The 26,670-nt window shown below is 35.2% G+C and overlaps 1 protein-coding gene across 1 annotated transcript; it reads right to left on the bottom strand.

Moving 5' to 3' along the window:
* Positions 1-13,175: 13,175 nt before the first annotated feature.
* On the bottom strand, positions 13,176-14,193 carry LOC145015801 (protein PHOSPHATE-INDUCED 1-like). The gene has a single exon (XM_078974279.1). The coding sequence runs from the start codon at positions 14,169-14,171 to the stop codon at positions 13,236-13,238; it is 936 nt and encodes a 311-aa protein (XP_078830405.1). The 5' UTR covers positions 14,172-14,193; the 3' UTR covers positions 13,176-13,235.
* Positions 14,194-26,670: the final 12,477 nt, after the last annotated feature.

Below are 26,670 nucleotides of genomic sequence, written 5' to 3'. Positions count from 1 at the left end.
CTTTAGAATTCCAGGTCGGAGACCGAGTACTACTAAAAGTTTCCCCTTGGAAAGGGATGATATGTTTCGGTAAACGTGGGAAACTAAACCCAAGGTACATCGGACCGTTCGAAATCCTTGCCAGGATTGGTCCTGTGGCGTACAAACTCCGACTACCACAAGAACTTAGTAACGTACACCCTACCTTCCACGTATCCAACTTAAAGAAGTTTCTGTCTGACGAGACACTCGTAATACCGCTCGACGAAATCGAAGTTAATGAAAATGTCCACTTCATGGAGGAACCCGTCGAGATCATGGATCGAGAGATCAAGAGAACGAAACATAGTCGCATTCCCATAGTGAAGGTTCGTTGGAACGCGAAACGAGGGCCTGAGTTTACCTGGGAACGTGAAGATCAAATGAAGCAAAAGTATCCGCATCTTTTCCCAAACCCTTAAAGTCCCATCCGAATTTAAATTTCGGGACGAAATTCCCTCTAACGGGGGGATGATGTGACAATTATCAATCTTGAGTCAAGTCAAGTCATCAAGTCAAACCGGTCAACTCGATTAAACCTTGTGTATTAGGGTTTGTGTTATGTAAATAATGTATAACTTGCTATATTAATGGGAAAACATCACTTGAGAAAAGTCTTGTGTTAAAATTTCCTGAGCCTTAGTGCTAATCAATGAACTAAACTGATAAAAACCATGTTGCATACTCATCGGGAGTGTGTAGGGTCCTTAATCATGACTTAACGGGGCTCAAAAACCTTGCATTGCGGGGCTAAACACTCATAACTGTCACACATGGAACCTCTCTCAATTGATTTCACTCTATCACTCTCCATGACAAATCTCTCCAAGTATGTGAAATCTCTCCCAAATCTCTCTCAAATATCTATCTGTATGAGAAATCTCTCCAAGAATGTCAAATCTCTCCCAAATCTCTCCCAAATCTCTCCAAGTATGTGAAACCTCTCTCAAATATCTCTTTGTATCATAAATCTCTCCAAGAATGTCAAATCTCTCCCAAATCTCTCCAAGTATGTGAAATCTCTCCCAAATCTCTCTCAAATATCTCTCTGTATGAGAAATCTCTCCAAGAATGTCAAATCTCTCCCAAATCTCTCCAAGTATGTGCAACCTCTCTCAAATATCTCTTTGTATGAGAAATCTCTCCAAGAATATCAAATCTCTCCAAGTATGAGAAATCTCTCCTAAATCTCTCTCAAAAAGTTCCCGTAACTTTGTATAATCATTCGGGTCATTCCAACCCTTAACCGGGTCAAAAACGGCTTAAAACGAGGTAAAAATGAGAAAAATGGACCTTACGAACCGAAACCCTTCTCAAGGAGCCGAAGCTCCTTAAGGCCGAGACCTAGGAACCGAACTGAGCCTCTGTTGGCTGAACCCGGAGGACCGAACCCTATAGCAGAGACCGAGTCTCGGTCTCTGTCGCGTCCTCTCTGTCGCTTCTCGCACCCTCTGTCGCTTCTCGCACTCTCTGTCGCTTCTCTGCTTCTGTTCGCCTTCCGCCTCTCTGCTCTCTCTTCTCTCCTCTCGGTCTCTGCTCCTTCTCTCCTCTCTGTCTCTTTGCGCCTCTCTGTTCTCTTCTCCCCTCTCGGTTCCTGCCCTCTCTCTTCTCCCCTCTCGGTTCCTACCCTCTCTCTTCTCCCCTCTCGGTTCCTACCCTCTCTCTTCTCCCCTCTCGGTTTCTGCCCTCTCTCCTCTCGGTTTCAACATCAGAAGGCCGAACCTCGGCCAGATTTCGGAAATTTGTCACATTTAGCCCCTTTTTGATATTTTTAACATTTTAAGCCCGTTTTTCGTGATTTTAAAGCGGGATTTTCTCCAGAAATTATATTTTAACATAATAAACCTTAAATATTCATAATTTAAACATATTTTGATGAAAATCATATCTAAATAATAAAGATCTAATGGGGGATTTATTTAAGTTGGAGTGTTGACTTTGCCTTAACTTATGTCACAAGCAACCACCCCACACCCACTCTATGACCAGCCATACCTCCCCACCTTACCTAGGTCACTTCAATGTCCCTTACACTCAAATTACACTCATTCCCACGTTTTTAGAGCTGGAACAAACATCATCTCTCCTCATTTTCTCTCATTTGCTCTCATTTCACTAAGTATCAAACACCACTTTTCTCTCAAACTTTTTCTACACAAATTTCGAGATTCAAGATTGATTTCAAGTGTTCTTCCACTCTTAGTAAGTAAAATTCATCCTCCTTATGATTATTTCATTTCATTCTACTCAAATCATTGATTGCTTACACAAACTCCATAACTATGATGTTAGATTCTCGAAAATCTTCAAGACATCTCCAAGTGTTCTTGAGTTAAACACTTCCATTCTTCAACAATCATCTACTGAAATCACTTAAGGTGAGTCCATACCCCTACATTTTCATGTTTTCTCAAGTTTTCAGGGGGGGGGGGGATACAAGTTAAAACACCAAGAACATAACTAAAATTTTCTAACAGCCCTCATCAGAAAAGTTCAACTCCATTCACGGACTGTTTTGGGCATCTTAAAAATTTTTGTTTTCAAAACTGTACACGGTGAAAATAGTTCAATTTCTTAGCTTTAAAAGGACTACTTGCACATCTCCATACGATTTTTTGACAATTTATGGTGATTTTTACAAAACTGCTTATCATTTCAAACAACAATCCGGACCAGTCTATGATTATGGACTTTTTCACCCAAGTTGGAGGTCATTAAAAATCGTGATAAAAATTATGGGTAAACTAGACCCATTTTTTAAACTCTCAGAATTTACGGATCCAGTTTTCGACTTCGTATGATTTTTCCAAAACAGTGCAGAATGGCTAATGTTAGCCAACAGCTTGTAAATATCATAACACTTTGTATTATGTTGAGCAAAGTGTATAATGATAAGTTCTAATTATTGAATGTGTTTCTTTGTTAGTTTATCATCATGAACTGAAACTCAGTCATTCATAATAAATATTACTCATTCATTTTAGAACACGTATATTAAACTATAAAAAGTATGGTTTAATAATTTCATAACACTAATACATTTCCATAAAAGAGTTCTTACATATTACAAACGTTTTAGATAAAATATAATAGGTATAGTTTATGATATATTGTATAACACACTCGTACTAAAAGTGTACATTCATACAGAAAAGGTTTACACTCACACACATTATACGTAAACTTGTTACCCTAAATTGTGAGACATTCTCTCTTTCCGTACGTCGAAGTGTGGAATTTAATTCCTGGTAGTTATAATCAGAGTCTCCCGGAAGGAGAACGTGATACTTGTATATAGATATATATTGGGTTTGACACCCCACGCCTTGTTGCTAGCTACAGTGGGACCTGCAGGTCTACGGGTGACAAATGTCGTTTTATTTTCGCGGCGCCTGAGAAACGTCGTGGCAGGTTCACGTAGTCATAGTAGGATTATAGCGACTCACATAGGGAGATAAAAATTCATAAAGTTTACGGGATTTCATAAAACCTAAGTAGGTTTTAGGTTGATTTAAATTCACTTTTTATATCAATTCAAACTCATGACATTTCTACTAAGTAACAATGATTTCTTATACATTTTGGTCTTTGGTCATAAGGCTACATTATGCGGATTTTAAGGAAAATATCGGATTTTTCTGAAACAAACGCGACATTTACATGAGAAAGACTTCTACTAAGTTTTATAACAAAAACTTATGAACTCACCAACCTTTGTGTTGACACTTTTCAAACAATTTGTATTCTCAGGAAATCACTAAACAGGAAATCAAGTACTTTTGACGATGGGACGTTAAGGCGTCAAACTTTCCATATTTTGTCAACATATTGTAATTGATTTTGAAACATGTAATTCATACAAGTGATGTAACTTTTTCAATTATATATATGTTGGTTGTGTTTGCTTAAATTACTATTGAATTTGTGGTTATGATACTATACATGAAGTCCTCCACCCTCGGACGTTTCCGCCATCCTTGGTTTGGGGGTGTGACAGAACCCTAAGCGGGGGAGAGCTAATTGTTTATGGCGAGGGCACCAGAGTGGGATCAGGGTTTTGTTCTGCTGCTAGGGCACGGTAGTACATTCAGCACGAGTGTGCGGGATATTTAGCGTATGTGGTGGATACGCGGGTCAGGGATTAGACTCAAGTTTCAGTGGTTCCAGTGGTCAGGGTGTTTGCCGATGTGTTCCCACAGGAGTTACCCGGAGTGCCTCCAGAGAGGCAGGTCGAGTTAAGGATCGACTTAGTGCCAAGTATGGCCCTAACTCCAAGGCGTCGTACCGATTGGGACCACCAGAGATGCAGGAGTTGTCATCACAACTGCAGGAGCTGCTGGGAAAGTAGTTCATTCGTCCGAGCAGTTCTCCATGGGAAGCGCCGATACTCTTCGTCAGGAAGAAATACAGTTCGCACAGGATGTGCATTGATTATCGGGATCTGAGTTTGAGCTACTGGTGGCCGTGCAAGAAGCGAGAAATCGCTTGGTATGTCGAGAGGTGCTTGACCTGTAGGACGGTCAAGGTTGAGCATCAGAGGCCGCATGGGAAGTTGCAGCCCCTGGAGATTATGTGGAAATGGGAACATATCACGATTGACTTTATTTCCAAGCTGCCAAGGACAGTGAAGGGGTTTGATGCCATTTGGGTCATCGTGGATCGATTGACAAAGAGTGCACATTTCTTGGCTATACGGGAGAGTTCATCAGCTGAGAAGTTGTCTGACGTGTACGTCCGAGAGATCGTCGCTCGCCATGGGGTTCCGATCTCCATTGTCTCCGACCGAGATGTTAGATTTACCTCCCATTTCTGGCAAAAGTTCCACGAGGAACTGGGCACGCAATTGCACTTCAGCATAACATTTCATCCCCAGACAGATGGTCAGAGCGAGCAGACCATTCAGACCCTCGAGGACATGTTGAGGGCATGTGTTCTTGACTTCGGTGGGAGTTGGGATTCCCACCTACCGCTTGCAGAGTTCGCCTGCAACAATAGCTATCATGCTAGCATTGGCGCCCCGCCTTTCAAGATGTTGTATGGACGGAAAAGTCGCACACCAGTTTGTTGGGGTAAGGTCGGACACAGGGTGATGGGATGGATGGAAGTAGTCTTGCAGAATACCGAGAAAATTCAGTAGATTAGGCAGCGATTGCAGACCGCTCAGAGTCGGCATAAGAGGTACGTCGATCTGAGTTAGAGTTTCAGGTGTGGGATATGGTTCTCCTAAAGGTCTCACCCTGGAAGGGTGTGATTCGCTTCAGGAAGAGGGGGAAATTGGGTCGCCGTTACATTGGGCCATTCAGGATCATTGCCAGGGTTGGCAAGATGGCTTGCAGGTTAGAGCTGCCGGAAGAGCTTAGTTGGATCCACAACACTTTCCACCAGGAGGCGGTAGTATCACTGGATGATGTTCAGGTCAATGAGCGCCTGAATTACGTGGAGAGGCCTGTGGCCATTTTGGAGAAGAAGAAGAAGATTTTGCAGAACAAATGAATACCTTTGGTGAAGGTGCAGCTGGAACATTGGAGGGGGTCCGAATGGACATGGGATCCAGAGGTGGAGATGCACGAGCATTACCCGAAGTCATTCGCTGCAGCAGACTTCGAGGATGAAGTCTAGTTCAAGTGGGGGAGAATTGTAACCCCCCGATTCTCAGGTATGGGATTAAATGAAAGTTTATTTGGTTGAAAGATCTACTCGAAGAGTTGTTGCCCTACTCGTCGAGTAGCAGCGGGGTGGGATCGCACATTTAGTGGCCTACTCGCCGAGTCCATAAAGGGACTCGACGAATAGGAGCTGGCAGATGAAACCCTAAATTTCGGGGTATTTCACCCTATTTAAAGGATCATTGGCCTTCCCCATCCACACCTTCACTACTTCTTGTCCCTCTAAATCCCTAATCGTGTGTGTGTGTGTGTGCTCATTTTGTGTGTTCTTAAGCTTGGAGGAGGATTTGCTTGGAGAAAAAAGCTTGGAGATCAAGCATTCAAAAGAAAGGTGCTTGAAGGACTTGAAATCTATTGTATTTAGTATCTTCTGGAAGGTATAAATCATTACCCTAACCTCATTTCATTCTAGATCCCCTCTTTGGGCAAATATAGGGTTTTTATAGTATGATTGGAAGTTATTCTTGTTTGCAATCTCAGATCTGAAGTTGTAACTTCAGAACTGAGCTCCTTTGGGCTTCTTAGTACATAAGGTTTCTAGCTGGTGCCTAAATGAGAAGCTCCATTGGAAGCATAGATTGGTCATTTAGGGCCTTTAGAACCTTGCATGTGCGTAAAGTTTGCAACTTTACTTAATAAACATGCCTTAGAAGCTTGGATTTGTAATCTGGAGCCTTGCCATGGCTTAAAAAGCGTCTGCATGGATGAAGGTCTTCGAGGACTCGACGAGTTGGATGAACAACTCGGCGAGCCCGATGAAGATGGCCATGAACTCGCCGAGTTGGATGAACAACTCGACAAGTCTGTTGAAGTTTGCCTTGAACTCGGCGAGTCATTATAAGACTCGGCGAGTCGGCTAGGGTTTCTCGCAATACTTGGACACGTATGAACTAGAAAAGTTAAAGGAGAACTCGACGAGCCAATAAAGGATTTCACGACTTCTCGAGTTCAGGAAGGACTCGACGAGTAGCTGAACTGCACTCGATGAGTCGAGTCAACATGGAATGTTGACTTTGAGTGTGGAATTTGATTTTGACCAAGAGTTGACCAGTTGACTTCTAAGGGTATTCTGGTAATTTGGAGATTTATGAAAGAGGATTTTATAGTATCTATAGATACTGAAGTTCGTGTTGGTGATTCGAGAGTTGAAGCTTTCTAGTTTCAGATGCCAGTTGCGAGGTGAGTTCTCCTCATTATATCAACATGGTCTATGGCGCCAAGGCCGACCCTTTATGATTTACATCCTGGTTTATGATGGTTTCTATGTTAGATTACATCCTGGTTTAGGATGGTTGCTATACTAGTAATTTGTTTGATTCATATCCTGGTTGTAGGAAGGTGTCTATGCTAAAGATCGGTTAGATCTGTATGACTCTTTGTTATTGCATGCTAGCATACGATAATTATGTGCACATGTTTATTGGTATGGGGAAGGGTTGAGGCAAGTCCTACTGTGTGCTGTAGTGCTAAGACACCCCGGGCGGACCAGGTAGACTATAGGCTCGGGTCGGGCAAATCTAGTCAGGCCGAAGGCCCAGCGAGCGATCCGGATAGGCTGAAGGTCCCAAAGGGGGCAGTCCAGATGTGCCAATGGCTCGGAGAGCGGTCCAGATAGGGTGAGGACTGGGAGTCGGTCTAGTCAGACTGATGGCTCATTATGCATGTTGTTTGCTGTTTTCTTATATGTTTATACGATATGGTTATATCTATATGGCATTGGTATTTTAGGGAAACTCACTAAGCTTCGGGTTACAGTTGTTGACTTTGTTTTAGGTAATTCTGATGACCGCGAGAAGGCAAAGGCGTGATATGTATAGCTCCTCATGCTTTACCTATGTCTCTGTGAAAACTCTGATATTATACATTTTGTGAACAAAGTTGTAATGATTTTTAATGGTTTCAAATGTTTTAAAATTTGTAAATTGGTTTGAAGTTTTGGAATGTTACACTCTAGCTAGATGTTGACCGTTGACTTTAAGTGGTAATGGAAATTTGTTTGGGTGTTATTGAAATGTTGGAAGAGTTTGACCCGATTATCAAAGAGCATGTGCGGGGGGTCATAAATGAAGGGCTTCATGTGCATTATCTTGGACACATAATACAAAACAGACTAATATCTTTGATAACTCAAAAATTAAAAAACAACTTATCAAGAAGATAAAGGAAGCAAAGTAGTACTCAATCATACTTGATTGTACTCTCGATTCAAATCACCAAGAACAGATAGCCATAATAGTGAGGTATTTAAAGTTGTCATATAATTTTGTTACTATCGTGGAGTCATTTTTAGGTTTTTTGAATGTTGATGATACCTCCGGATAATGACTATTTGATATTAAACTTGAGGATTTAAAGTCTCTTGGTCTTGAAATTGTTGATATACGTGGTTAAAGGCAATGATAATGGAGCAAACATGAAAGGAAAACACCAAGGAGTGCAAAATAGATTTTTAGATATAAATCCTAAAGCATTTTACACTCCTTGTGGTTGTCATTCATTTAATCTAACATTATGTGATATGGCTAACAAGTGTGTTAAAGGATATAAATTTTTTGGATTCATACAACGTATTTATATTATCTTTGCAAATTCTACTAAGAGGTGGAAAATTTTGAAAGATAATGTTAAAGCTTGGAGTCTTAAGTCATTGTGTCAAACTCATTAGGAAAGTCGTGTTAAGAGTGTAAATGCTGTTAAACTGCAAACTGTGGATGTACTGGAAGCAAGGTTGTAGAACTCGTTACTCGGTACCTGTTCGGCCGACTACCGAGTAGCGAGTACTCGGGGAGTACTCGTATTTGGAAATTTGTGTAGAAATATTTTTAGGGAAATTATATATGTCAAAATCATAAGATAAAATCATAAGTTGATTAAATATATAACAAAATTGGATACATGTGAATACACAAAAAATGAAAAACACATAATGGTCTCACTTCGTGAATAATTACTGAAAATTTAAGATATATATGTAATAATAATCACATGTGTGTGTGTCAAATAATAAATCATTAAGTGTATTATACATATTAATCACCGAGTTGACCGAATTTCACAACACTACTCAGTTCGTAAGGGGCCGATCGGGGAGTACTCGGGATTATGTAACTCGCCTCAGCCAGGGGGGGGGGGGAGTAACGAGTACTCGGAGGAGTAATCGTCTAACTCGGCGAGTTTTACAACACTGACTGGAAGCTTTACTTCAAGTTGGAGAAAAAGATAATGATGTTGCAATTATAAGTGAAACAACTTCACTAGTAGAAAAAGAACTTGGTGAATTTGAATTTTTGGTATCAACTGTTATTTGGTATGAAGTACTAAACCATGTGAATATTGTGAGTAAAAAGTTACAATCGAAGGATATTCATCTTGATAACGTTATTACAAAAATAAACAAATTAATTGGGTACTTCAAGGATTATAGAGAATCTGGTTTTTGAAAAGAGACTGTTGAAGTTAAGGAGATTGTTATTGAAATGGGTATTGATCCAATATTTCCACAAAGGCATTTGATTGAAAGGAAAAAAGATTTGATGAGAATTCAAGTAGCGAAGAAGTTTCATTTACACCTAAAGAGAATTTCAGAGTCAATTATTTCTTATACAGTATTGATCAAACTATTTCTTCTCTTGAGACAATATTTGAACAATTAAAAGAGTATAACGAAGTATTTGGTTTTTTATTTCCACATAATTTTAGGGGAATTAAAGATAAAGATCTTAAGTCGTATTGTCATCGTCTTGAAAAAGGACTCAAGTTTGAAGAAAGATCGGATATTGATGATGAAGAACTTTATACGGAGTTGAAATTATTTGAGAAATTGGAAACCAATACATTTAGCAACCTTATAGATGTTTGAAGTTTTTAAAAGAACTCGATTATTTCCCAAATGCAAGCATTGCATATAGGATATTGTTGACTATTCCAGTAATGGTCGCATCTGCAGAAAGAAGTTTTTCAAAATTGAAGTTTGTCAAATCTTACTTACGCTCTATAATGACCCAATAATGAGTTAGCGTTTTGGTGATGATATCTATCGAGAACGAAATCTTAAAGAGTATAGTCTACTAAGAGTTGATCAACCAATTTGCTATCAAGAATCCTAGGAGAGCTTCATGGATCGTCAGTTAGCTGTTACGATATGTAATTACTTATTAAAATACTATGATTTTTCTATGTTTATTGCTATAAAGTTTATTGTCATTTTAATAAAAAATAATTTATGTAATTTAATTCGTTCCACATTAATGCCTAAGGGACTTTTTGATCCACCTTGTCCTGAGCATTTGAATCCTCAAGACTGGCCCTGCCGAGGAGGAGGTAACGACAGACAATGAAGTAACAGAAGCCAAGGAAGAGGGTCTGGTTTGGTGTTGGCGACTGTATTATTATTTAGGATGGGAAAGAAGAAAAGGAAAAATATTGAGCATAATGAAGGCATTCGAAAACTATTAGAGAAGGCCGTAGGAGGTAGATGGTGACACTTATGGGTTGTGGTCAACAGTAAGGTTTTAACCTAGAACTATAATATCATGATACATAATTACAAGCTTTATTATTCAAAAGAAAATTATATAGGAATATATAGAGAATCCCTAAATCCTAAGGTGATTGGGCCTAAACCTTATTTACTAACAATGGTTGCTTCAAAGGTTCCTAATTGTGCCTTTTCTATTCGAGTTGGTTCATTGCTTGTTTTTGGATTACTAATATGTTGATGCTTCCTTCTTTGAAGAATATGGTAACTCTTATCTTGAAGCACAATAATTAATGGCTCGCTAGATTGACTATGGTGTTACCTTGGGGGGTGTTTGGGATTGTTTTTCAAAACAACTTATTGACTTATTAAGTTTTTGAAAAACCAATAAGTAAAAAGAAGTGTTTGGTAATCCTAAAATTACTTTCTAAAAAATATACTTCAAAAGATATCCAAAAGCATCTCCACTGACTTTTCAAAACCATTTTTAGTTTTTTAACTATAAGGCTAAAGGGTGTGATGTAATTTTTGTCAATGGTAAAAAGTTGCTCCGTAGGCACCACATAAGCTTTTACCATTTTTTCCATGTTTTACCTACAAGTGGAGTGTGATGATATTTTTGCCTACAAACTCTTTTTTTCTAATTCATGCTTGAAGAGCTGTATGATGTGCATTAGAAAAATACACATGAATTTGTTGTGTAAAAGTCACACATGCCATGATGTCAAACATTTATGCATTAGTTGGTTGTACAATGAGCTAATCCAAAAATACATTGGAGTAACAAGAAGTGGTATGCGTTTGGTAAATTGTTTTAATGACTGCTGAGTTGGACGATGAGAACTCACCGTTGAAAATTGCCGCTAAGGTCATCCATATCAGTGCAATGCTACTAATCTTTCAATTGTGCCACATCAGTTTTGCAATAACTACCCACATCAGTGCAATAACACTCATCTTTCAAAAGTGGCCCCCACTACCACATCAACAATTACTTTATATATATATATATATATATATATATATATATATATATATATATATATATCTTAGTTTAACAATAAAATAATATACATTAGGCTTTAAATTCTTAATTGTTATTTCGTAAATTAGTTTATATATAAAACATAATACAAATTAAAATATAAATTTGTAATAACAATTCAAATACATTTGCAATTAAGAAATATATATATATATATATATATATATATATATATATATATATATATATATATATATATATATATATATATATATATATATATATATATAGGGTTAAGTTCATTTGAAACCACCTATATTTTGTGAGACCGTGAGACGCATTTTTTTAATTTTTTTTAGTTAATTCATGTTCCAAAAATAATATTAAATTTTTTTTTTAATTTTTCCATTTGTGTTGCATTTTAAAATTATTTTTAGAATATGTACAATGTAATATTCTATTTAGAATATTTCACGTATTTTTAAAAAAAATAGAATTTTTTTTTAATTTTTTTAGTTAATTCAAGTTCCGAAAATAATATTTAAAAAAACAATTTTTAGATTTTCCATTTATTTTGCATTTTAAAATTATTTTTTAGAATATGTCAGTGTAATATTCTATTTAGAATATTTCACGTATTTTTCAAAAAAAAAACGGAATTTATTTTATTTTATTTTTATTTTTTTTTATATTTTTTATATTTTTTTAGTTAATTCAAGTTCCGAAAATAATATTTAAAAAAAGAATTTTTGGATTTTTCCATTTATTTTGCATTTTAAAATTATTTTTAGATTTGGTCTCACGGTCTCACAAATTTAGAATGATCTCAAATGAACCTGAACCTATATATATATATATAATTGGTTTTAATATTTAGTTAATGTCATTTGATTAAAAAAGTAATATAAATCAAAGTTGCAAGGTTTTCAAAAGTTGAAAGACCAAATAGTAGGTGACATCAATTTGAGATGAAGTAACATTGCAATTGTCTTTGCAAGTCCTTGTGGATGCTCTAACAAAGATTAGGATAGTGGTGAGGTGTTTACTGTCCGTAAACATACCACACCTACATATCCATGGTAAAATTATCATGACACCCCACAAAATAATAACTTTAAAAAGGAGATTTTAAACCCAATACATTTTAACTTATTGACTTATTGTCATTTCCACCACAAAAATTAATCTAAACAATTTTTTAAAAACTCATTTTACCACAAATCAATAAACATTTTTATCTAAACAGACTTTTTGAAGTTCAAGAAACAATCCCATTTTTTAGATTTCAACACTATGGTGTAAGTTCAAGGCTTTTAGCTTCTACGCGATTGCATATATATTCCGTGTGATCGAGATCTTGAAGTTGATGCAGTTGATCCCTTTGAATCCCCTTTTCATTTCAGGAGTTTTTCCCCTATTGTCCATTTTTCCCCTTCTGTTCTGTAATGCTTACATTGTTTGTTGCTTTTTTTCTTTTTCCTTGTATTTTTTCAACTTCTCGTTGGTATTAGTTTATATATTTTTCTTGTCTTGCCATTAAAAAAAAGTGGATTTTCGATCCTTGAAGGGAATTGTGTGGATTTTTTTTGTATTTTTTGTTTATTTTATAGAAAAGTTCGTAAAAATATTCATATGATATCAAGTGTTTGCCTTTTTGGCTATTGAATGTCGTATATTTGGTCTTAAATACCCATATTATATCAAGTGTTTCGACTTTATATCATTAAAATCGTATATTAATTAGTATCTCAATTACTCATTTAAAATATATCCTTCTTTGGGTTTGCTGAAGGTATATTTTATACAAAGCATTAAAAAGTTTTAAAATAAAAACCTGTATGAGTAAATACCAATATTAGTTTGTTCTTTTCCAAATACCCAGTTATCAAGTCCACTATCAACATAATCCATGCATATATTACCACAATAAACATAAGATATTAGTAATACTTAAATAACTAATGCCTTTCTAATATAATAATAATAATCATAATAATAATTCATATGAATCAAGGAATACATTGTTTTTGAGGCATTCCTCATATAATACTTTCTACAACATACCAATTTCTTCTATTGGGGTTTACAATTAGACCAAAGTAGAGCATGTAGAAGTTGATGGATCAAATAAAGCTGGAAGCAAATACTTCCTTCCATTTACACCATCAGCATTGTAACTTGCACCAGTCGTCGGATCCACCAACACATCCCCTGCGTACCCTGGATACGCCCCTTTACCGAATATCCCCGGACAAGAAGATGCAGCTTCTAATGGTGCACCAGCATCCCCCTGATAATACCCATTCCCAAATGGGTTTGTAGCAGTTCCAGCCAAAAGAGTAGCCAGATTTATCACCATTCCATCCACACCCACGTCGTTGTTGGGTGCGATCAGTGGTGCACCCTGTGGTCCGTAGATTGGTTTATGGAATGGCCACGCGCATTGACCAGGACACTGAGTCACCGAGTTGCCAACCCAGATGTAAGCAAACTTGTCGCTTTTACCTTTCACAATGGTAGATGAGGAGTGGCCATGGGTACCACACGTACCGGAGCAAAATCCGGCGACTACTACGTCATTTGCAGTTAACACTATGTTAACCGCGTTGGTTGCTTCACCCTTTGAAGCCAACTGGAGAAGGTTTGTGTCCGTTAAGGATTTCCCGAGTGAGCAATCCGGGTCAGATACTTGTTTGCCGAGTCGGAGGGAGGGTTTCTTTGTTTTTGAGTAGTATTTGTCTGTCGTCTTCCACCATGTGGCGACGGATGGTTGGATCTGGGATTTGAGTGAGGTGGAGGAGAGGGAGGTGATGAAATCGGTGATGATGGCTTTCTGGGAAGGTTTGAAGTTGCCATACCAAATAAGGTTGACGGAGATGTCGCCGGTTAGGAGGGCTCCATTGTGGTATTGCATGAGGGGAGACGAGTCGTGGACTAACTCAGTGAGTCGCCTGGTTGCTAATGAGAAGTTGAAAACGGACAATAAAAATAGGAGCTTTAGGAGAATAGGAGCACCGGAAGCCATTGTTATAGAAAGGAATAGGAAGTATGAATAGTTGATGTGAATGGAGTTGGGTCGTTAAGAGGTATTTATAGGATTGAAAATGAGTATCTAAAGATATCAAGGGAAATCAAATAGTTATGGATGGAGGTGTAAAAGCTAGGATCCGTCAACGTCCAGTTGTCAGCATTGATTGTTGGTGTATTAGTAGAGGTCAACTTTAATCAAAATTTTAAAAAATTAAGAGTGAATTACGGTTTTGGTCCTTGCGGTTTACACTCGTCTACAAGTTTGGTCCATGCTTCGAAAAATTAATACTCATGATCCTTATTGTTTAAAAATCATCATGTTTGGTTATTTTATCCAACACTATTAAAATAATTTGTTAAGGCTAATATTTAGATATTTTTTTTCCTCGTACTAAAGTTAATGAAGACTAGAAACCCTAAGGACCATTTCTGAAAATTACATATAAATTGAACACCCTCAACCTCAAATCAACCTCAGATCGTTCACAACACATTATATGCTTTCCTCCGCCACCATCCCACAAACAGTTTCATTCCACACAACAACACGTCCCTTTAGTAATTTGACACCGACGCCGAGAACCCTTTCGTAATTCACCTACGACGCTAAAGCCTTTAACTCATCCCTTTCTTCTTCTTGCAAATATGGCGTCTAACACTAGAACCTACCTCTCTATCGCACATGCAACTCATGCGATGATGCTCATACTTACACATATAGCATATTCAACGCCTCGTCTCCCCTACCTACCTTTTCCCCTCCCATTACTCCAAGACCAACTATAACCACATGTTACATCATTCCTCATCTAGGCTCATTCTAGGTGTTTATCCATATATGCCCTTTTTGTTATTGGTATAGATTTCAATTTGATATGTTTGGTTAGTTTTAATTATTTGATTGAATTCATTTATTAATCCACATTATGCTTTGCAATCAATGTTTCTTAGTTGTATTGTATTTTTTTTATTTGTATTTTATTAATTATTTAATTAATAAAAACATGAGAGATACAAAAGACATCCGATCTTGATTTGATATTAAGATTCTACAAGCAAAAAGCAACATTGGTCATACTAGGACCATTTTGAAGCAACATATGTAGTGATATCTTTGGATCTTTATTAGATTTGCAAGATTTTATCCTAATTCTACCATTTTAGTTTTGTATTTTATAGTCAAGTCTTTAGTCATTTAAACCCAAATAAATTTGTTCTTGCTACTTAAAATCCCATATATAGCCTAATTTTTTCATACAACTTGAAATTAAGTATAAAAAAGTCATACAATCAAGTCGAAATCAACTATTGTGTATCTTGATAAACCTCATAGAGCATTATAGCTTTACATATCCATCTCAACTTAGCTAGAGCTTCATGGTATGTATGGTCATAATGATATTGTTTCTTTTCCTTTTAAGATGTTTTCTTTCTAATTGTTGTGGCTTTGCATATACAAGAGTTATAGATATTGGTTATGAAGTTAAATTTGATTCCATCATTAATGTCTTAATCAACATCAAATCATACATAATCCAAAACACCTTCAGATAAGAACCTATAACCTGGATTTCCCTATGGTATAACAAATGTATCCTAATAGATGTATGTAGACTTATCAATGACACCAAACACTCATGCCATAGTGGCTTTCTGATAACCACAACATAAAACATTCTAACAAATGCACTTTCAAACAAAAGGTACCATGCTTAAAGGAGTCTATCAAAATTAGAGATGGGACACTAACATAGAAATCTACATTACATGGAGCGAGTGAACAACCACTGTAAAACCTAGTTTAAATTTCTTCATAACTTATAAGGACCCAAAGTAAATACATCAATTTGGAATTTAAAATTTTGATTTGAGAAAAAAATATATCCTAAGATTCACCATGTTTCACTAATATTAGTTTGGACTTTAGATATTGTTAGTCCCAAATTTAATGATCCAATTCAGTAATCAATGAAGTTGATTATAATAAAAGAGAGATATAGAAGAAGAAGAACTAAAATCAAGCATGCATACATCTATATTCAGTAAATGTCAAGTACATCTTGAGAAAAGTACAACTACTGCAGAGTTCTGACACAAGCAAATCAGTAAAAACTGACACAACTCAGTTGCTATAAATAATAGTCCTCCTACCAGCACAAGAGTGTGCAGCTAAACACATGTGTGCGGCCGCACACACATGTGTGGCAGCACACATTACACGACAACACATAATCACTGCAAAATGACACTATCATCTATAGAAAATGATGCCTAGCTCAAACCACAAAATTATGTTCTTTCAGATATCTTCAAATAATCATTGTTAGATATCTATTAAGTAAAAAAATAATAACAAATGCCTACCTTTTCCCCTCTCATTACTTCGAGACTGACTATGGCCAACGATTCCTCCTTTAGCCTTATTGTACCCATCCATCCCCATATGTCATTTTGTTATTAATGTTTCAATTTCATTCTGAAATTAAGATTAATTGTTAATACTTTGTTAATAAATTAAAATGATTTTGGTGTAGATTTCAATTTAATATGTTAGTTTAAATTATTTGATGGTGTCCATATATTAATCCATGATAAGCTTTGAAATCTATGTCTTCTTAGATTTACTGTATTTTTGTATTTTATTGGTTATTTTTTAATAAAAAACTCGAGGATTTAGAAAACACATTATATCTTGATTTGAACTTCGGATCCTACTAGCGAAAAACAACCCCAGTCAAAGAAGGACCTATTTTTAAGCAAGATATATGGTGAGATTCTTGGATCCTCACTAGATTTTCAAGACCTTACCATGATTCCACATTTTTTTTATTCTATAGTCAAGCCATTAGTCTTTTAAAACCAAGGAAATTTGCCCCATATATAGACCGAAAAACTTGTTCACTCAATTTGAAATCAAGTATAAAAAGTCATACATTCAAGTCGAAATTGAGTACTGCAAATCACGAGAAAGCTCAAAAAGCATCACAACTTTACATATTCATCTCGAATTAGCTAGAGTGTCATGATGTGCATGCGCAACGTCCTCAAAATAGGCCTAAAAGTAAGGATGAACATATGGACCGGGGAACCGGTCGGAACCGGTATCGGAACCGGAGCCGATACCAGAACCGGAACCGGAACCCGATGGAACTGGTCGGGTCGAGACTGGGATGATATTCTTGTGGATTTTTGGAATCGGGAACCGGTAGGAACTGGAACCGTTAGAACTGGAACCGGTAGAACCAACAAACACTAGAACCGTGTGTTGCTAGAACCGTGTGTTGCTATTTTTCTAAGATCGGTTCCAACATTTAAAGACACGACAAGAACCGGTGGAACTGGCGGTCCGGTTCGGTTCCTATTTTCCACCGAGTTCGGTTCCCAGGCCAGTTCCAGCCGAGTCGGTTCCTTTGCTCATCCCTACCTAAAAGTTTTTGACGTTCAATGAAAATATTTATTTTTAAGTAAAATAATATTAAATTTATTTTAATTGTGTTTATTAAGATTCAAATAAGTGTATAATATTAATAAATATATGGATTGATATTAGGTATAAAGTTATTAGAGTTAAATTAATAATATAGAGTTTAAGGGACGATAATTGCCACATGTAAAATGTAAGACTTGACCTAGTGTTCATTTCATTAAATCTTAAGGAGTTAAATATTAAGTAAATGGTGGCAAAGGGTATTTATAAAAATATTGAAGATGTTGATTAGTAAGTATAGTCACGTGTTGATTATTGTGCAAAATAAGCAACTTAAGGGATTATTGTGCAAATAGACTAAGACCATAACAAGTAGTGTCTTCTTTCCTCTCCATTTCATTCAAACCATTTAGAGGGGATTTTAAAAGTTCGATTATGAAGATTTCACCCTTCCATGGTGGCAATTGAAGCTCATTTGGTGTATTAGTTAAGAATCAACCATTGTCCTTCATCTCTTAGTGATTTGTGGTAGATTTCTCTTTAAAATATCTTCATTCCATTAGCAAGTGTTTTTATCTATGATATATAATAAAAAAAATTCAAGCTTTATTCTATATTATAGTGGACTTTATAATTTTTAATCTCTTATTGGAATCAATCTTCAAGCAACAACTTCCTAATAGATGTTAGATTGAAGAATTGAAGGAGTTTTTAGGATTTCAAACCATACTTCTTTGGATTTCAATTCCTATGGTTTGATTTGACATTATGGTTTTTTATTTATCTAAATCAAGTTATATATCCTTATTGAAGGTTCATATTAAGTATTATGGCGTTCCTTGAGTTTTGTAGAATGTAAAGCTTCCATTCAGTTGTTTTGAGATTTCCTAGCCTAGTTTCCATAGAATCCTATTTTTATGTTTCATTTGATGTTATGAAATTTTTTTATATCTTAACTTATGATAATCCATCAATTATCTTATTTCATCTTGTAAATCATGCTTCCATTGGTGTCAATTGAACTTTCGATAATTTTTTATCCCTTTATGTGTCATTAAGTGTTTAAAACTTTATGACAACTAACTATTAAGTCACAGAACTTCATAAACATTAATATTATGTCACAAAAGCTATATATATAAAGTTTTTGTGTCCTTTGGTTGAAGTCCATAAGTCAAATATGGTGAAAATGTCAATGTAGATACTATGTCTCCATTTGTTGCTTTTATTGAGTTTTTAGAGTTTGTAGTTAACCAATATACAAAATTATGGATGTAAATCATTATTTTATCCATGTTAAAAGTTTTATTAGAAGTTTATTAACAATTATTAAGTGCTTAAGATACCATTACAATCTATTAATAACTTATGGATTAATGTTGATGCCATGACATCTACATGAGCTTCCTTTTAGCTCTTGTCATATCTAAACGTCTTAACCATTAATTCATGATTACGGTAAACTTAATTGAGATAAAATAATGATATTAATTCATATTTAAGTTATTAAGACCCATTGGTGAAGTGTGGTAGAAAGAGGAGCAAAGTACATTCGCTTAAGAGTAAAAAAACTTGACTTTCTGGTATGAGTACACGACCATGTAATTTCCTAAGTGAAAGTTACATAACCTGTAACATCTTAAAACTTTATAGTAAATTTTCATTTTTTAAAAACCATAACCAATACAAACAATTTGTTCCTAAACCAACTAAAGTAATTATATCATTTTAACATCAGAGTAAAAGTCATTAAAAACTAATGTGGAGAACGTTGGAGGATGTTGTGCAATGATGCAGAGTCCTGCCCTTTGTAACCGAAAGTACCTGAAACCATAAACACATAACATAAGCACAAAGCTCAGTGAGTTTTTTCCAAATACCACATACCATACATTTCCTTGGGCCTAGCCCACATATTGGGCCCAACCCACAATAATATGCCTAGCCCTTCTTAAACAATAGGCCTAACTAGGCATACAAATGGGCCAAGCCCATCATACAATGGACCTAGCATACTCATGCAATAGGGCCTAATCCTACATGCATGATAATGGGCCTAGCCCAACATACAATGCAAGAGCCACAAAGACAGCTAGCATTCTACATAACATATCCTAATGGGCTGGCATTGTTGCCTTCGACCCACAAGTACAGTGAAGAGACTCACAAATCAGCTAAAAAAAGCTCAAAGCCTCGCAACTGCTGCTACAACACTCGAAGGTTCAAATGCAATATGAGGTGAAGATGATGTTGATTCCTTGGAAGCTCAACCAAATGATCACCTACTTCTTGTTCTCTTCTTCTTCAAGCCAAGAAAACTCCAAAAAGCTCAAGAATCCAACAAGGAATGAAGGTTAGGGTTTTCTAAGATGAAAGAGAGAGGGAGGGGATGGAGGCTGATAAGGAACCCTAAAAATGAATTAGAGAGCTTTAAATACAAAGGTAACCCTAAAAGATTCATGGGCTTAGGCCTGATCAGCTGCCACACCGTGGTGGTGGAAAAAAAGTCTTGCAATCAAATAATTATTGCCATGTTGTGGTGTTCCTTTGCCACGCCATGTCATAGAGTTTCCTCTAAAACTCCATCTTCAGTCCTTAATATAATTCAACTTAACCAATATGGAACACAGGTGTTACAACTCTCCCTCACTTCAATTAGATTTCATCCTCGAAATCACTTCTCACTACATTCCAAGCATTCAAGATGATTCAGTTAATTTTTCCAAAACCTTGATAAAAGTCGACTCTAACATACGATGGCCTTCCAATAATAATAATTGAACCCAACCTTAGTAGGACTTACATACCCTGACAACGAACGAATCCTTGTCCCATTAACTTTAACTAGTGAAGAATAGCCATCACAAATCAGCTCAAAATCCAAAAATCCAATACCTTGTCTGACTTCCCGATAGACAAAAGGAGTGGTCAATCAACAATAAAGGTCCAACATGACCCAATCATGCATTACAATCCTCACACAGTCCAACAACCATTCATGCACTGGTGTATCTCATCTTAGTGAATGCTACGACTCCATCATAGACTTACAATACTTCCACCATAATCTATCAACCTTGTGTTTCATACGTCTACCTTTTAGTCTTACAACACTTCGTAACAGCCATGGGCCCAACCTATGGTCTTGCTATCCATGTACTATACAAAACCATAATCCATCATGAGTCTAAACCGCATCTCACTATACCCCAATCAATTGCTCAAGTCGTGCTTCGAACCCCAAAGACTTACTATATTCTACACACTAAACTCTAATTTTTATAAACTCGTATCTTCTTATTTTAGGATCGTTTTCTATAATTTATAAATTTAAAATTATTTTCAATAATATTTAACAAAGTTTATTTAAAATAGCCTTGTGAGGGACATTTCAAAATGGTCCTAATGAACTTTTTTTTACGTTGTTTTCTTAATACTTATTGCATCTTTCATCTACAAGAATTAAAGAATTAGGTTAAGAAGTTAAAGTTCATTCCACCATTGATTTGTTAACTAACATAAAATCACACACAATCCAAAACACCTCCGGATACTAATCTATAAATTAGAGATCCCCATAAGCACCACAAAAATACATGTGATGTGGGCCCTTGCATAAAGGGTCATACTCTTATGTAATTTGGATGCTCATTGATCAATTTTAAGAACTTACACTTTTCCTCACTAAATTCGAAGTGTTTGAAACCAGATTTTGAAGGTTAATTCGATGATATTCGTAGAACCAAGGTGGCTTGGAAGAGATTATCCTAGTTATTCTATACAAATCAACATGTTCGATCTATGTTTTTTTCATAATCTAGATCAAAATGTCATTGTAGAATAAATGTATCCTAGAAGTTGTATCAACGACAACAACCGCTCATGCCAAAGTAGCCTTGTGATAACCTCACCATAAAACATTCTACCAAATGCACTTGCAAACAAAAGGCACATTGATCAAATGAGTATATCCAAATCAGAGACATGCTACCTAGCTTGAAATCTACGATACATTGAGGGAGTGAATAAGCACTTCAAAATCTAGTCTAACAACTTTAGAACTTATAATGACCCAAAACAAATTCATCAACATCAACGCATTCAGCATCCCGGTTTAAGAAAAAAAAACATCTCATGAGATTCACCATGCTTCACTAATATTTATTAGGAAGTTAGATATTTGCAAATGATCAATGCCAAATATCCAATAAAAGTACAACAAAGAATACTAAATGTTTACAAGAGGTAAATAAATGTAAACAACCTAGAAATATACCAATAAACAAGAATCCTTCATGAAAAAATAAAGCAAAAAAAAAAAAAAAAACCGCAATACAATTCAAAATTTGAAAGCTTAAAGACTAAATCTCACCCTAAAACCCATGTAAGTGTTCTTCACACAAAAATATTAGACAAATCCCATAAAACAGCCAAAGAAATAAAAAAAAAGAAACTAAGTAAATACCCATGTGGTGATGAGTTAAGTGATGTATCGTCCATCATCCAAAGCTAAGATGACCCAAAACATAGTCAAATGGAGGTGGTTATAAGTATTGCTATGCAAACTAATAATTGCTCACTCTAATTACAACAACAAAAAACATGATGACCCATCCTCATCTTATCTCAAAAGCAAATAGATCCTCGTAGATAATACATAATCAATAAAATAATGCATGAAAATAAACAATCGAAAATACCTCAACACAAGTTTCACATGTAACAACATCTCCAAGATGTAGAATCACGAACAATGCTCCATTATGTTTTGTCTTAATTCCAAAATCTTTCTACCATATATAAGCACCAGGATGGACTGAAAGGTGGAAAAACAATCAAATCTCCAACAAATAGAGATGGGTGGTGGAATGAAAACAAGCATCCAAAATCCAAATAGATTCTATAGACAATTGAGTGAAGAGGTCACTAGATATCCAAGCACTCCTAAAAAAAACCTATGAAAAACAAAAATATCCTTTAGGATAACCAAGGTAATTCATGGATGTGAATCCAACTTGTCATGTCCATTATGGTAAGCGAGAAACATGCCCAACATATTGTTAGAAATAATGTCCAAGGTCATTAACTGTATATGTAATGTTTTTAATAATAGTAAGGTCCTTTTTGGCTGGCCTCACAACACAAATAACATAAATGAAATGGAGATAAATAAGTTATTAATTTATGGAGGAATTAATAAATCAACTGCAAATTATTTTAGAATTAATTAAACTATTTTAATTAATTAAAGAGCTTGATTATTAATTAATTCCTGAAGATTAATTTGAAATATCCCAGAACCTCTTAGAGAATAGGGTGGATGGTTTTGGATAGCTCTTTGAAAAGAATAATGCATGTTTGAATCATATAATGATTAACCTAAAGAGTTTTAATCCATTTATGAATCTATCTATATCCTATAAATAGATTTTTATGGCTAAACCTTGGGGTTGTTGAATCCTCACATAAAATCATTTAACCATTCTCTCTTTCTCTCTCTCTTTCTCTCTCTCTCTCTCTCTCTCTCTCTCTCTCTCTCTCTTTCTCTCTCTCTTTCTTTCTCTCTCTCTCTCTCTCTTTCTTTCTCTCTCTCTCTCTCTCTGTGTGTGTGTATGTATGTATGTATGTATGTATGTATGTATATATATATATATATATATATGAAATTTCTAAACTCTCTCCTAGATTAAGAGAGGTTCGGTTAAACCCTAGTCTAGGGTTTGTTCCTTTTGATTTTTTGTGTCTGTGGGTATAACTACATTAGAGGGGTTCTACTTTCGATCATTCATTCATTACAAGCATTGGCACGTATGAGATCCCAGTCGAGCAATCAAGAGGTTAATATGTTATATCTAGTTAATTTTTTAAGTTTGCTGCTATAACTAGTAAACCTAGATCTTGGGTGCATGTACAGTTAAGTATATCCTTTGATTTTTTTCGCTGCCTTAAGATAGTGTATTGATCCTAGTAAAACTTAATAGTAGTATCAGAGCCTAATAGGTTTAGTTAAAAGCACAAACTTAGTAAAAATCGAAAAAAATAAAGAAAAATACTAATAGTATATGTGGGATGTATTTCCAATTTTTAGATTTCGGATTTTGATCACATATCAAAAATTTGGGGATAAGCCTCTTGTTTAAAATATTATTTTAACTATTTTAAATCAGAATATTCAAATTTTAGATTAATTTGAAATTTTATTTAATAAGAATTCAAGTTTGAATATTTAATTAATTAAAATTTAATTAGTCGAAGTTCAATCTACGAACTTTCCAAACTTTTGTCAGAAAACTATGTAAGTTAATCTACACTTACTATGCTTTATGTGTAACTTATATTTATATTCATTGTTGTTATTATGCACCTATAAATAAAATTTATCAGTGATTATTTTCAAAATATTGATTAATCTACTTAATGAGTGATGTCTAGGCTAGATCTAGTGAAGTGTTTATAGTGAATTTTCCAAACAGTATACTTTATATACATAATAATCCTATATACTTCTGATTTGATCTTACCTGGTTATTGACGTATTCATTGTAATATTGAGGAATCTAGAAATAGTTAATATGTCCTTATAAATACGAATGAATACTGAGACATAGTAATACTTGTATTTAGGTTGTTTAAAAGGGAGAACATAAGTATTAACCGAGGAACTAGCTTTCCTGTGGATCTTCCACCTCATCAAGTGAGTGCAAAGTTACTTTCATGGCCATGATTTTAATATAAGTTTTTTAAAAGTACTAAATATTTGCTGAAAGTTTATATGTGAATGAAATGATTATTATTTAGAATATGTGTTAGATGCATATTTGATAACATACATTGTGCGAACCAGATAATATATATGTTAAGTGTATATAAATTGTATTACATTACAATCTTTATAGAAGTATTATTACTTAAAATATTAATTATATACCAGATACTCGATGTTGAGTATATACAATAAATTAGGATATTGTTGTCTAAATAGAGTTGGCATTGGAAATTGATTATAGGGATTGTAGTCTAGTGTAGTTTCTAAACTAATAAGTATAAAGGATGCTTAGATCCAATTAAGTTGGATAATAGTAAGTTGCATATTATATTGTGATAGTATGTCATATATAGGAAAATGGTTTTGGATATTGATTACAAGCATTATAGTCTTGCTAAGTGATGTAATAAGACTTATAAAGGATGCTTAGTACGGTTTAAATTGAAAGAATGTTGTATTTTACATAGGTAGAAAATATGTGTTGATTACAGGTATCGTAATTGTGTTTAGTTATACCTTAAGACCTAAAATGGATGCTTAGTTCAACTATGTTTGGACATTGAGTAGAATTATATTAAGGGTTTGTGTGATATTAGAACAACAAGTAGAACTCTCTTCAATGATAATGATGTGTGGTGGGGTACGGGTGCACACATGAGTACTATATTAGTATGCCTTTTCTTTTTAGACAGACATAAAGGGTGTGTTTATTTTAGATAGCCAGATAGGGTGCGTCTGTATCAGACCACTGGTAGGTATGTATGAGTTATCTAGCAAAGTATATAAGGCCACCCTTGACAGTCGAATATAGATGGCCACCCCTGACTAAACCCAGTGTTTTGGAGTTAATGAATTATATTAATCTAAGTCCATATGGTCATATGTTCATTTAGATACTTTGTCCCCCATGGTCATATGTTCATTCAGATACGAGATTCTTTGATAAGACTTTATCAAAATCATACACCTTTCCTTAGATAGCTCACATCTGTATCTAAACAATTTTTTTAGAACTGTGAAAAGGGATGCCGTAACCATAGCCTTAATTGTTTAGACCTTTGACATTTCTCACAAGTCCATGTTAGTGTGTCGGGTAACCACACATGCTCCACTAACGAATTTGAGAATGCAAATATCACAATTGCTATCTATTTAAAATCTACTTAGTGAAAGCATTTCCTCACCATCATTTTCATGAATCAGAGAGAAACCTTATGACACTTAGATTTTATGGTATATGTGCTCCTATCCATGTGAATTTTTCATAACCATAAGAGGAGATTAGTGACAAATCCAAACTCATATGGAATGAACTTGTTCAATCTTGACTACTTGCCACCTGGCAACACAAGGAAATACCATTGCTTCCAAGTAGTTATTAAAACAACTGAGAACTCATAGAACTCACATGCATAGTTAAATTTAACTGGAATGGGCATAAAAACAATAATATGTCAACACGATATGCTACAAACCTCAAGTCGTGTGCTAGTGATAAACAACAGGTTTTATTCTTGATTAGTTCTTGAAACTCTTTCAGGATCTTTAAGATTCCCACTGACCTCTTAACATATAAGTTTCTCTTTGTCAAATACCATTACTTGGCAAAAAAAATTCAAGAGTCAGCGTGGATTCTTATCAAGACAAACACTTCACACAATTGGCCTAAGTTGGTCTTTGTTTTATCCAAAATATCACAACTTACCAATTTCAAATGTACAAGAGTAAGAAAATATTTTACTCTACATCTGACAAGTGTTATCAACCTTCTTAAGATTATGTCACTCAAGTTACAATCTTGGAGTATTACTCTAAGACTCAAATTTGGAACAAAGTATGATTCATCTTTTTATTTAACAATTTCAACAATTCTCGGTTCCTTTTCTTAGTCATACGAATGCACTAAGATGTCCTTAGAGGATCAATTGCGATATGGTTTCATAATTACTAAGATAATCATAAAACACGATACTAAAGTACTCTCCCATCTTTTCAGATTTGAGAAACTTTTATCTTTCTGCCTAATTTGATTCTTCTCTTTTGTCCTGCCATACATTGAAACTTTTCCAATGTTTCAAAATTATACTTAAACTTGTAAGCATAATCATATTTACTAAACTTTAGTAAATCATGAAGAATATCCTTATCGTTCTTTGTGGTGGACTTGACCAGTGCACAACCAAGTGTACCCGATCTTCTAGTCCTTCACTTGAATCACATATACATGTGAACAATGAATTAGCCTTAATTTCCCAAAGATGAAAATTCTCATTCATCACACAATACAAGTTGCATGATCCC

The sequence above is a fragment of the Lactuca saligna genome, chromosome 9 (assembly GCF_052625555.1).
Source record: "Lactuca saligna cultivar CGN05327 chromosome 9, ASM5262555v1, whole genome shotgun sequence".
NCBI classification, from domain to species: domain Eukaryota; kingdom Viridiplantae; phylum Streptophyta; class Magnoliopsida; order Asterales; family Asteraceae; genus Lactuca; species Lactuca saligna.
This window is presented reverse-complemented; position numbering and strand designations above follow the sequence as displayed.

Coding starts and splice junctions, on each gene's coding strand:
- LOC145015801 (XM_078974279.1), bottom strand. CDS start 14,171: ATGGCTTCCGGTGCTCCTATTCTCCTAAAGCTCCTATTTTTATTGTCC.